Below are 14435 nucleotides of genomic sequence, written 5' to 3' on the forward strand. Positions count from 1 at the left end.
AGTTCCTTAACATTCGATTAAACTATATAAAAACCAATATTAATTAATTATAAAAAGCACATTACATAAATTGATGACATAGAAATACGACCAACTCCAACTGGGAGCTTTTTTTGTGACAATTCGATGCAGAAATTCTGCAAAGTGTGGTCAAGACTAATAGAATCAAAAGAGAGCACTATACTTTCAATATCCAAAAATCAGCTGAATTTTTGGGTCAGACAAATATTCTTCATTATTTCAATCCAAATAAAGCTACCACATAATGGAATTGAGGGCCCTCATTTCTTACCAACAGTGTTAATGGAGGATTATAAAGATCCCTTTGTAATAATTTGACCCGCCGTTCAAGGGGAAAAAAAAGCTGAAATTTTTTTAAAAAAGAAGTGAATTTTTTTACTAAAGCAGACATTTTATGAAGTTGGTCACAGAGTTTGCTCAATAGCTTTATCTGTTTGTAGTAATTTTTATTTGTTTAATTGTAGGAAACCTTACTAATAAATAGAAGGTGCTGTTTGTAGCATTTTCAATTTGAGCTTATTTTTAGTAGAGTTGGAGAGTTGTAGAGAGTAAGTGATGTCCAAGTCCAATCGGCTCAAGAACATCGAGGAGGAAAGTGCCGAGGAGTGGCCCCCGGTGTCGTGCCCTCAGCCGGAGACCCCGACCGAGTCGATGGAGTTCCTAGCCAGGTCATGGAGCGTGTCGGCCATCGAGCTCTCCAAGGCTCTTTGCAACACCCACAATGAGGAGAAACCCGACCGCGAAAGCTCCTTGCTCGTTGTACGCAATTTAATTTGACGATTTTTAAGTTGTTTGAAACGAGTATGAAGAAATTAACGATATTTACTTAATTGTAGAAAAACAATCAACCCTTGTTAGCCTCGGGCAGCCCTCCGGAGTCACCAAGGGGGAGCGACGAGACTAAGGTAATTACTAGTGTAACATTTTTTTTTCTCTCCAATCTCGTGTTTGACTTAATTCATTAATACGTGTTGAGTCATATATATTTATGTTCGAGTTTAATTTCGTTTAAATTATAAAATAATAGGAGCTACTCTTACTGCATCAAGCCCTCAACCCGGAGTTCGAATCCCACCAACACCTTCTCTCTAACGGAGTAAGCACGTTCTAAAAAAACGACATTCGATTTCAGAAAAAAACATATGAAATTAACGATTAATCCGAAAAATGCAGCCGATATACAAAAGCGCGGTGAAGAGGAAGACGATGGGGAGGCGGATCAAAGACCACAAGGAGCGGAAGAAGCACGAGATCCGAGCTCACAACGCGCAGCTCCACGCGGCGGTCTCCGTCGCCGGAGTTGCGGCGGCGGTGGCGGCGCTTGCGGCGGCCTCGCCGGAAAAGTCAGCAAAAGCCAAGAAAAAGCCTTCCAAAAAAGCCTCTGCGGTAGCATCGGCCGCGGCACTGGTGGCGTCGCACTGCATAGAGATGGCCGAGGAATTGGGGGCCGACCGGGATCACATCCTCGCCGTCGTGCACTCGGCGATCAACGCGAGGACCAACGGCGACGTCATGGCCCTCACCGCCGGCGCCGCCACAGGTATATATCAATTTCAATCAACTAATTAAATGTTGTTTTTTTAATAAATAAACATAAATTTTTTTAAGACCGTAGTATAGTGGACTCGAACCTGAGACCTTTGACCTCGAATATTAACCAGTTACATAATTAGGCCAACACACAACTAATTATAATGTTGTTATTGGCTGCACTCAATTTTTGTGTGGTGTAGCGTTGAGAGGCGCGGCGACGCTGCGAGCGCGGCTGCATAGGGAGAGTGGCGCCGCGGTGGCATTGGTGGAGGAGAGTGGTTGGAGCTGCAAGGAATCAAGCGTCTCTAATTTGCTTAATTTTGTAGCTAAAGGTGGCGAGCTACTTAAGCGCACAAGGAAAGGTGGAGACGGCTATATATTATGTGCAATGTTGAAAATTATCAAATAAATCAAGAAATATGATCAAATCATGATCCGCCCCAGTCCCACACTTATCAATACGCTATGATGTGACAGTCGGTTTAAAATATGTAGACAAAAAATCGTTTCGATCTTAATCATATGTTGTCATTTTGCCCAATGCTGTTTTATCCATGCGGTTTTAAACCGATTGTCACACCAGCGCGTAATTCACCGGGAAATGGAGGATAAGATAATTGAGAAAATTTCATCTTTCATAATTTAATTTTCAGAATTTGATTATCTTTCGTGATTTATTCAATAACTTGCGTTATAGTATAAAATACTCTGAAAATTTTAATTTTGAATGGTTGCAGGGGATTTACATTGGAAACAAGTATCGTTCAACATAAATTCCAATTGGGAAGTGGTGGTTAAGATGAAGAGCAAGCACATAGGGGGCACATTCACCAAGAAAAAGAAATGTATGTAATCGTCTCTTCTTTTTTTTGTGATACACACTCTAAATGACTTGAACTCTCACAACACATTGGAGTGAAATGTTTTACAAAATGAGATATGTTTAGTCGTCAAATATACTCCCTATGGTCGTTGTTACTTGTTAATTATGATAGTTTAACATAGCTAATGAAAAAAATGTGGTTGCAGGCATAGTTTCGAGGGTTTACAACGACGTGGCAGCGTGGCCGGGGCGCGAAGCAGAGGATGCAGGCTACTTTGCGGTGCAAACTGAAGATAGAGTGATTGAATTTGAATGTGGAAACAAGGACAAACACATCTGGATTGAAGGCATACAAAATATGTTGCATTTGCATCTTGTGTAACATGCTTATTAATATGTGAAAACTGGCGGGATTTAAGTGATCACTAATTCTGGTTAAATTTTATGTTATGTGATGTGACAAAATTTAAATGATCGATTAAGTTGTACAAAGATTAATCTTGACAATTTTCTAATTTTAGTAGTGGTTTTGTATATATGTTGGAATATTACCTAACGGGTGTTTTGGGCTTAGGCCCAGTAACGATTAGCCCATATTGACTTTGAGCACAATCCCCATTTAGTTGACCATGAAATCGACCAATTTCTTCTTTTTGTATAGTGATATATATAAATATTGCTTTTAATTGGTGGTAATAGCTCAAATTGATCGATTAATTAGAATTTTTTTTTTCCAATAAGCCATATTAAATGTTTACAGGTTTAGAATGTTTAGATTTCCTACATGGTTATGTGCAGAAAAAAAAAAGATTAGTAGTGAGTCAGTGACATAATTTTAGTGGCACCATGAAAGGTGATCCTAAAATTTGATAAGTACTAGTACTAGAACATTTTTTGATTATCAAAGCATGCAAATAAATTTTGCAATATCTCTATTCACACACACACACACACACACACACACAAACATCATAATCTTTATGAATAAAACTAATATTATTCAATAATTAATTATAAATAGATTATACTACTAAAATAGTTATTTTGACATGTTGCATTATAAAATCAGCCGCGCCCTCAAATATCACTAAATTTAATGACATGCATTTATTTTTGTTACACGTGTAATAGCTACCTAACTATAACATCTCATAACTTTATTTAATGACATTTATAAGTATCATAAATTTTCAAATATTATGTCACCATTATAATATTTTATTGCAGTAGTATATACACTGAAAAAAGAAGTAACGTTAATTAAAAAAATGATAAGTATACATTTAGCATTACTTTTAAATCTGGTTTTAAACAATGCCTTTTAATTAAAAACAAACTTGTATTTCTCAAAATGCTCAACACTCAACTCCAGTTGGGAATTGAAGAGACGACAAAAACATCAAAAAATATATGGTAGTTACGAATATTGATAACGAAACCTATGAGCAGATGAGTTCTTACATCGCATTAATGATGTTGGTCTCTATGTTATAGTAATAAATCCACATAAATACGTAAACTGAAAATACATATAATAGAGATTTCACAATTAAAAAAAAAAAAAAAACAGATTGACGGATTTAACGATGGCATGTAACATGTTTGATTATGATGAAGATGTCTTTTCTCAGTGAAAAGCTAATAAAATTAGAAGTTATATATGGTCTAACTGTTTTATAAATTGATTTGATAATCAATTTTAAGAGACGTTATTTTATAAACTTGTTCATCGTATCATTCATCATTGAAACCTACAATTTTATACGAGTTAGAGTTGTAATTCAAGACACGTATTTTGAAACCGTATTCCTACAAGAAAATAAGAGTTAACAATAACGAAGATAATGAGGATGACAACGGTAGAGGAAGCAACCAAAACAGTGACATCGGAGTCCAAACATGGCAACAGGGAAAATCCGTTTGCCCATTTCAGTCCATGTCAGCGCGAGACATATCATATGACAACGACTATACAACTGTTTAGTAAAATCATGTACCAGTATATATACTTCTTTGCTTTTAATGAAGTAGTTATGGATGGTCAATTGTATAATTACGTCTTTATTTTTTAGGCAATGGTAGCTAGAATAAGCCCACTACAATTATGCGTCATAAAGTGCTGTTGCAATCTTCACCTATTTAATATTCTTATTATTGCCTCAATTAAGTAGGAAAGAGAGTAATCGAATTTAAACCAAGCTTAAAATTCAAAGTAAATTAAAAGCTTGCATGTGAACTGGCTTCGTATCTTCATAATAGACTCATTACTTCTTTCTTTAATGCAATCCATTAATAACGTAATTAAGGAACCGGACTGCGAATTATGAAGCTTGGACGAGGCAAATTAGGAAATAATAATGTATGGTATGTGTAATACACATATATTATGTGTGATTGTTTTGCAAAAACTTCATCATCACAAAAAAGGCATGCAAATTATTTCATTATGTGTTACTAATACTGCTTATACATTTTAATATTTTTTTTATTTCAAATAGTAAATTTACAAATGAGACTCGTCAAATTACTTAACATTAAAATAGAGATGGGTGACATTTTTGTAAGATTCATCATATCTCACTTTTGAATTACATATTTTTACAATGGCATGCATGTTAGTATAATATTCTTAGATTTTGAGTCAAACGGAAGTAATTTTGTTTATATCAGTTTTATTACTATTACTCCCAATATCTTGATATTGGACTACATAAGTTATAATGTAAAATTAATACAACGAAAGAGGTAAATAAAATAACAATTAACAATTGAAGTATGTTAATTGAATGTAGATATATATATAGGAGAGAGAGATGGACGGATATAGTATTAATTTTGTAAGTCTCCTTTTAATTTTCTCCTTACTACTATGCTTTACTACATACATTGAAAAAGCTGCTTTGATTAAAATATTGTACAAACATACGTATGCTATCAAAATATTAAACCATACTAAAAAATAAATAAATCTAGCAATGTCAATGACTAATTATTAATTAGGTATGTATTTATTGTATGAGATATTTGGATCCAAAATGAAGATAAAATAATTTCAAAAGATGATTCAGACAGTGATGAATTCAGGATTCAAAAATGGAGGGGGCAGAATATAACATTACTAGCTTGGTTTAGGGTGGATATGACTATTTTTTTATGGTCTCCAGGGCAATGTTGGAGACAAACAGAGCAGACAGACATACAAATTTTTCGACGGATAAGGAGAAATTAATCGCACGTGGAATTCGACGAAGAAGACGAAACATTTTAAGCGAAATATTCGAATGAGTGCACAACAACTATAAACTGAAAATCAAGTTTAAAAATTCGCATAGAGATGATTTACAAAATGTCGGAATATAATAGACAAATTAATTGTTGCAGCTTACATTATTAATATAACTAAACTAGCGACAAAATTCCCCAAAATTATGAATTTTTGCTCTAATTCTGGTATAACAATTTTTCGCCGAAAACTTCTTAAAAATATCAGAATTGGCCCAAAATTCATGATTTTAAACACCAATATCCCTTAATATTATCCATTGATGACTAAAATATCTAAAAAAAAATCAGTGAAACGGATCAGTACCAAGTTTCTTTTCCACCCACGAAGGGCTCAAAACCGGACTCGCCTCATACTCCCCTCCCTTCGCCGCCGTCTCGACCGGCGGCGGCCTCCTCTGCGAAGCCTCCACCTCCTCCGGCATCACCTTAATCCTCCACACCTTAAACGTCTGATCCAACCCCGCACTATACAGCAGAAACCCCATCACCACCACCTTCTCCACCTCCAGCGCCGCCGCGAGGCACTTCACCGGCCCCCGATGCGCGTCCAGCACCGCCAGGCACTCGTGGAAGCAGCTCCCCTCCTCCCTCCGCCATATCCTAATCGTCGTATCCTCCGATCCGCTGAAGATGAGCTTCTCAATCGCCGCCAAACACAGCACCGCGAATCTGTGCCCCTGCAGAAATCCGCCGTGGTTGAACCTCCCGGAGCTCCTCTCCTTCTCCCAGAAATTGATCACGCCGTCCGAGCTTCCGGAGTAGAGGAAGCACGACGACGACGACGCGCTCAGCGCCAGCGCGTTCACGGGGGACGGCTGGAACCGGAGCGTCATCGTCAGCGTGTGCGAGCTCTGGCCGTAGACGCGGCGCCAGAGCTTCACGGCCCCGTCCGAGGAGCAGGTGAACACGCAGCCGTCGTCCTGGTTGACCACAACGGCATTCACCTGGTCCTCGTGGGCCGCGAAGGAGTCCACGCACCGCGCGTCGGACACGCGCCACGCCTTCACGGTGCGATCCCACGACGCGGTGTAGAGGATCCCCTCCGCGTGGTTGTACGCCATGCATGAAATGTTGTCCCTGTGTTTAAAATTAGGGTTTCGCGAGAATGAAAAGAGGGATTTTGGTTTTGGGAACGTGGCGATTTTCTTCGCGTGGAAAGTCTCTGCCGCGGCGGCGGCGGCAGAGAATGTCCAGGCGCGGACCTTGCGGTCCGCGTGGGAGGTGAAGAGGGTGTTGCCGTGGGCGAGGATGGAGCGGACCTCGCCCGCGGCAGCGGACGCCCTGAAGTGTCCGCGCTCTGTGCAGTCAGGCTGGCGCCAGGCGCGGACGCGGGAGCTCTCAGAGCCGGTGAAGACGAGGCCGTTGGAGACGGCGATGGAGAAGATGGTGCCGTCTTGGCGGTGGAGGGAGGCGATGCAGTGGTAGAGGAGGGCGGGGGAGGGGGTCTGGTGGGGGGAGAGGCTCCATGGGGAGTCAGGGCTGGGGGGAGGGAGGAGGGAGTAGAAGTTGGGGCTGGCTGCGGCGGAGGAGGACCGGGGAGGGCTGTAGAGGAGGTTGTCGTGGTGGTGGTCGTAGAGCTGGGGGAGGGATTTGAAGGAGGCGCGGGGCGGGGATTGGTGGGGTTTCGCGGTGTCGCCGTCGTCGTAGAAGGTGGTGCATGGAGGGGGAGTTTGTGAGGTATAGCGCTCCATGGCCTTGGGGAATTGACAGAGTTTTGGTGTATTTGGAATTTATATGTGTTGATTATATGATTCACTTAATAATCTGACGAGCTGATTCATTATTCCGTTGTTATCAGAATATATCACGTGAGACATAAATCAAACTTTTTGCAAAATTAAATAGTAGTAGTAGTACTCCCTCCGTTCCATAGTAATGGAAGCGTTTCTTTTCGGCACGGAGATTAAGAAAAATTGTGTTAGGTGAGTTAAGTAAAGGGAGAATAAAGTGGAAAATGAAAAAAGTAGAGAGATGAAGAAAGAAAAAAGTAAGAGAGAGTAAAGTAGGTGTGAAAAAATGTGTTTACTTTACTAAGAAGGGAAATGACTCTATTACTATAGAACGTACCAAAATGGCAAAATGACTCTATTACTATGAAACAGAGGGAGTACTAATTTCTAAAGAAAATAGAAATTGTGACATTCTGGAGAATATTGATTGATATGAGAGTTGTGAATTGAAGAAGTTGGATATAATAGTATTTGGTGTGGGTTGATTTCGAATTTAATTGGCATTGAAGATGTATCTGCTTTGGTAGGTAGTGCATATTTTGGTAAAAGCTGATCACCGCCCTATTTACGATTTACGTAACCTGCAACTGTCAATGTTGTTTGATTCTTCAATTTTATATTCACATCTCTACATTTAATAAAACTACTCCTCCCTATTTTTTATAACTATTATTCGAGATTAAGATACAAATTAACTTTTTCAACGTCTTGGACCACATTTTAGGTCGTGTCACGAAAACATCTTAAACCAGATTTTGGAACCACGCTTAAAACAATTGGACAATATATGATATATATTCCCTATAGTAATGTTTTTTGTACTACCATACCTTGTGACAACTGACAACACTGCATTCTAAGTATATCACATTTTAGTTCAGAACTTATAAGAAGATTGTACAAATAAATGAAATAATTTTATACTTACAATTAAAAAAGACTCATAGACTCGTTTAATCCATTTCCTATTTACTTGTCTTTGTTACTTCATCCGTCCATCAGTTAATCACTAATTACTCATTTGATTTGCATTTCTTTTATAAAATTAATCTAAAAAAATATATGACCTATCTTCTATATAATTTTATAAAACTAAATAGTTTCTTAAAACACGAATAAATAAAAAATAGGACATTTGTTATCAAAAGGATTGAAGGCTATTTTTCGTAAAAGCCCAATTAATTCAAGTTTACTCACTCATGAGAGTGTTCAGCCCATGGGCTATAGTGGCCCAACCAGTATGCTTATATCAGATCATCCATTTCATTTTGATTATTTTTGAAAAACAAATAATGACATATTTCACTAATCACATTTCACTCACGTCTTATACTAAAATTAATATATAAAAGTAAGATTCATATTTTACAAACGGTTTCTTTCACTATTTTTTTTAAGTTAAACAATTACTTCAAAATTCAAGTCAGTAAAACATAGGACAATTAGCCACTAATTGAATGAAGTATTTCTTCATTATTCTACTTTTGCCTTATTAATTACGAAAAAACACCCACAATCTAACTGTATACATTTTTCACTGTCCCATTTTTTTTTATAACTTTTTTATCCATTTCGTATTTCATATATTTATTATATATTCTAAATAAAATAGATTTCAATTTAAATTTAATTTAATTACAAAATTATTTAAAAGTCAAAATCCTATTACATGTGTGCGCATATTATCTCTCGATGTAAAAATATTGGTAAAAATTTAAGTGCACAACATCTCAACAACGTACAAATTCGTTAGGGGTGGGTAGGTACGGTATACCATACCGAAATCACCATATCATATACCTTACCGTAAATTCGGCATACAAAAAAATCATACTGTTACCTTACCAAAATTTTTGGTATACCAACTTCAGTATGGAGAATTTCCATATCAATACCGTACCTTATTTTCGGTATGTCGTACCGAAATTCGATATACCGTATTTTTGCGATATACCTGACTTTCAACATTAATAAAAATACAATATTTGAGTTTTTATAATGTTATTTATATTTTATAATTTAAAAAATATAATAAATATATTCTATTCATAATTATATTTATATTTCACCATAGATTTTATAATTTAAAAAGATATATATAATAGTATATTTTATGTATAATTATATTTATATTTCATGGTATATACTTTAATTTACCGTATATACCTTAATTTACGTTATATACTGAATTTCGGTATCCCACAGTATACCGCAGTATATGAAAAATTCATGCCGTTACCTTATTAATATATTTTGGTAAGGTATGATACCTTACCGAAAATCATACCTTACCAAAAATCTCCGAATTTTTGATATTTTTTCGGTACGATAAGGACGGTATTCGGTATTTTTCCCCCGGCCCTATTCGTCACCCCAATATATTTGGTGAATATGGTAAAATCAAATTACACGATATAAACATAAAGAAAAATGTAATAATAGTACTTCTTAAGTGAGGAAAAGATAGAAAAATAAGTTATGATTTCTAGAACATTATTATTGTGCATTGATTGTATTACCTACATCAACAAATTGATTGGTCATAGCTTTCACACTTATATCTTTATTGAGTTATTATTACCTGGAATTTTCTATTTTCTGTCTTATTGGTAGCTCATAGATTTTCCTTCCATTTTCCGCGCTGTTACAAAGAATTAGAAAAATTATGGGATATTTTCACATATGAAGTGTATGTCTTAGTCCGAAACAACTATATTTGGTTTAATTTAACTCATTAAATATCTCATTATTTATTATATTATTATTATTATTATTATTATTATTATTATTATTATTTTTATAAATCTCGTATTAATTAGCTCTTTTTAATATTTATTATAAAAGTCAGACTCATAATATTTTAGTATCAATTTTTTCACTCACTTTATTTTATATTTTAATTTCATATCGAAACAAAGTAGGACAATTTTTTATGGACTAAGAGAGTATATAGTGTATAATTCGGAAAATTAAAAACAATACATGGATTATTAATTACGCAATTATAACGTATGAAATAGTAATAATAATTAGATGGGGTCAATTTTCCAGTTTTATGCCATTTTGGATTATCTTTTTCAGTTAAGATATATAGCTATTTTGGTAAAATTTGTTTTCATTGCAATAGCCCACAAGTCTACATATAAAAGAGTCGTCTACATTTACTACACGATTTTTCAATTATGAGCGCACTTAAAATCCTTTAATTAGGCTAAACATAATTCAGAAAAGCATGAAAATCGTCAGATTTATGTATAGCAAATAAATTCCATTATTCATTACTATATGATTGATTGAATGTCAACGGAATTAAGTCCACGACCCACACACTAGAGGTATATATGTATGAGGTAAAGACTAAATTAATGGTCAACTCGCAAAAAATTCTGCCACGCTCACAAATTCCACTAAATAAAATAATCTTGAGGAAATTTGGTGGAAATTATAGAAATGATTGATCACAAAAGCAAGAAGAAGAAGAAATAAGAATATCTGAAAATGGAACTTAATTATTAATAACCATGTTTGACTTACATCTTTCCCGACTTTGCCATCAATATTCAACTTATTCTGGTATTATAACAATAGTAAAGCAAATATCACAGTTTTCTCTTCTTTATTTCATGTATCGGACTTTTTGGTACCATTCATATTATAAATTATTTCATTTTTCCTTGATGTAACTACCGTGAAATGAATTGTTATTCAGGCTGAGAACTACATATTTATGGGTTATGATAATTTTAGTTTTATAGTGCTAACGATTACCAACTTTGAATGATTATATTATTTTAATTAAGTTTATATTTGAATTGTTTATGCAGGCTCGGAGGGACATATATAAAGCTGTATATAAATATAGTTCATACAGTGCATACTTCAAAATGAATTAAATTAAACAGAACTGTGCCAAAAAATTTAAAAAACGAATGTTACTATTGCTCCACGACATAAAAAGCATGATAAGAAATTCAAAACGCTTAATTACAAGATAGGAATAATTTTAGTACGAAAGTTAATTAATTAGCAATGACATTATAAAACATATATAGGGTCCTAGATAAGTATATAGCATATAAAATATGGCCACCTAGCCATCTTATAAGGTATTAGGGGTGAGTAGTTTCGGTATACCTTACCGAAACCATCATACCGTATACCTTACCGTAAATACGGTATGTGAAAAAGTCATATCTTTACCTAACCAAAGTTTTCGGTATACCGAACTTCGGTATACTATATTTTCGGTATGACGAATTTTCATACCGATACCGTACCTCATTTTCGGTATACCGTACCGAAGTTCGTTATACCTTACTTTTGCGGTGTACCTGACTTTCAACATCAATTAAAATAGAAAATTAGAGTTTTTAGAATATTATTTATATTTTATAATTTTAAAAATAAATTAAATATAATTTATTCATAATTATATTTATATTTCACGATAGATTTTATAATTTTAAAATATATAAAATATATTTTATATATAATTGTGTTTATATTTTTGTGGTATATACCTTAATTTACGGTATATACCGAATTTCACTATGCAGCGGTATACCGCGCTGTTTGAAAATTCATACCATTACCTTATCGGAATCTTTCGGTAAGGTATCATATCGTACCGAAAGTCACGGTATATCGAAAATTTGGTATTTTTGGTATTTTTTCGGTACGATAAGGCTGATATTTCGGTATTTTGGTATTTTTTCCCGGCTCTATAAGGTATAACCATATACAAGAGCACGCATAATTTATTTTAATTTTATATTTTTGATAAGGAGATGTTTCAGTTTATTAAAAGAAAAGAGAGCCCACACCTAAATTAGGCAGCCATACGTAAACTAATTCGAACGTATAGTCCCATGAAACTTGTGCTACTACATGCCAAACATTCTCTGACGACCTATAACTTAAACTTATATATAAATAATTTAAGGAAATGATATGCTATATAAATTAAGTGAAGTCTTTTGTGAGCACTTTTTTTTTTGAAGCATGTTTTGCATTATTTATTTTATTTTATATATTTAATTTGATTTTAATATATCAAAAGAATATTATTAAAAATTTTAATTATATAAATTTCATAAAAAATCAAAACTTAATTTGTTAATTTATTCATTTAATTTGTAACAAATCACATATATGTATAATGTATATAAAATATTGGAATCGGTCAAACACATATACATGTGTAAAATGTTGGAATTGTCCCCGATCAACACAATTTGATCGGATTATACAAGTTAACAAAAGTTTTAATTTTTATGAAATGAAATGATATACTAGAACCAATCTATATTCCGACCAGATAATCGTTACGTAGCTTTTTCCAAATTGACTCGTAGTGAATAAAAGATAGTGGATTAAATTCTTCCAAAAAAAAAAGGAAAATGATAGTGGATTAAAATTTCTTACAAGAATACAGAGTTATAATATCAATAAATCTGTTAGAAAATGTCACAATTTTCGGTGTACCGAATCTGTTAGAAAATGTCACCCCACAATTATTCTATCCTACAATTATCGGCTCTAAGCACTATTTTTATACTTGGAAGAACCTAAATATGTAACTGAAGAGTATTTTGAGATCTTGTTCTACTCCCTTGTCCAACTCTCCTTTTCGGCTCAAGAGGTAGACACCTTAAGCGCGCTGTTGGAATTAGTAGTTTATACGTTCCAAGACATTGGAAGGGTACTTTTATCTTCTCTAGGGAATATGTCATTAGTAGAGTATGTTTCCAAGTATCTATTTCCTAGGTACATTTAAGTAGTCTTCTCCTATATATAGGAGTGTATTTTGTACTCTAAAATAATGAATACAAAAACAATGAAATACAATTCCTAGTTCAACATGGTATCAAGAGCAGCTTTTCGATCCAAACAATCCAAAATTTTCTTTTGAACTCAGATTTTTGAAATCATCATCGTTCTACCCTTCTCAAACCTTTCAACCAAAATCCGGCAAAAGTCCGATCAAATTCAGCCTCTCCTACAGCCAAAAACAGTCAGCCAAAATCAAGTGAGCATCAAAAAATGTCCAAAACAATCGAAACAGTAAACATAGGGATCAAACTCGATGGGAGAAACTTCCCAGTTTGGTCTCGGCTTATGAAAGCAGCCATAGGAAGCCGGGAGAAGCTGGAACACATCGAGGGGGACTCACAGCCGCCTCCCGACGACCTGAAATTCAAGCAATGGCAGACCGACGATTACACAGTATACTCTTGGCTTATTCAAAATATGGAGCCAAAATTAGTGATGCAATTCGCCCAACATCAAACAGCGAAAGGTGTATGGAAAAGCCTCACAACAACGTTCGAGGTCAGAGCAGATCCGCTCCAAGTATACGACCTCGACACCAAAGTAAGCAGATTTTCTCAGAACGATCAAACATTGGAAGACTACTGGAGTGAGATGCAAAGCTTATGGGTAAACATTGAAACAAGAAAGCCATGTCCATACACATGCTGCGATAAGGGAGTCGCAACTTACCAACGGGAGAACGAGAAGAGAAAGCTATACCAGTTTCTATCTAGCTTGAATGACAAACATGATAGGCTTCGACGGGAATTACTCAAGGAATCCCCGGAGCCAACCGCAGAAACAGCGTTCGCCGCCATCAAACAAGAGGAGAATCGCACTCAGATCTGGAAACCGGCGACTCAGGAGTCGGGTTTCTCCGATATCGGGTCGGGATTCGGCGCTAGGAACAGCGGAACACCGCAATTTTCCCGACCGAACAGGGGACCCCCACCACCGCCGCACAAAGCAACACCACCATCAAATCGGACCGGAGCAAAAATCGACAAGTCAAGACTCGTCTGCTCTCACTGTGGCATGACAAAGCACACACGGGAGACATGCTTCCACCTCATTGGCTTCCCGGAGTGGTGGGAAGATGGCCACAAAGAGAATCGGAACTCAAAAGCGAAAGGAAATATGGTAATCGTAGGACAGGAGGCACCTCAAGACTCAAAATCTCCGGCGGCCAACCAGGAGGTTGCCTACGCCGGAGGAATCAACGGGAGAACAGA

General features: G+C 35.7%; 2 protein-coding genes across 2 annotated transcripts; one reads left to right on the forward strand and one right to left on the reverse strand.

The window, feature by feature from the left end:
* The first annotated feature begins 345 nt into the window (after positions 1–345).
* Positions 346–2822, forward strand: LOC125212298 (phosphoinositide binding protein). Its single transcript, XM_048112421.2, has 7 exons — positions 346–780; positions 858–926; positions 1049–1117; positions 1195–1561; positions 1755–1916; positions 2292–2399; positions 2584–2822. Exons 1-7 carry the CDS (start codon positions 577–579, stop codon positions 2757–2759), a joined length of 1155 nt encoding a protein of 384 aa, XP_047968378.1. The 5' UTR covers positions 346–576; the 3' UTR covers positions 2760–2822.
* A 2854-nt stretch (positions 2823–5676) lies between these two features.
* LOC125216004 (protein JINGUBANG-like) lies at positions 5677–7459 on the reverse strand. The gene has a single exon (XM_048117599.2). The coding sequence runs from the start codon at positions 7351–7353 to the stop codon at positions 5947–5949; it is 1407 nt and encodes a 468-aa protein (XP_047973556.1). The 5' UTR covers positions 7354–7459; the 3' UTR covers positions 5677–5946.
* Between the last annotated feature and the right edge of the window lie 6976 nt (positions 7460–14435).

Source organism: Salvia hispanica, chromosome 3 (genome assembly GCF_029641045.1).
Source record: "Salvia hispanica isolate PSC_SH4W2 chromosome 3, Shi_PSC_v1, whole genome shotgun sequence".
In the NCBI taxonomy this organism is placed as follows: Eukaryota; Viridiplantae; Streptophyta; class Magnoliopsida; order Lamiales; family Lamiaceae; genus Salvia; species Salvia hispanica.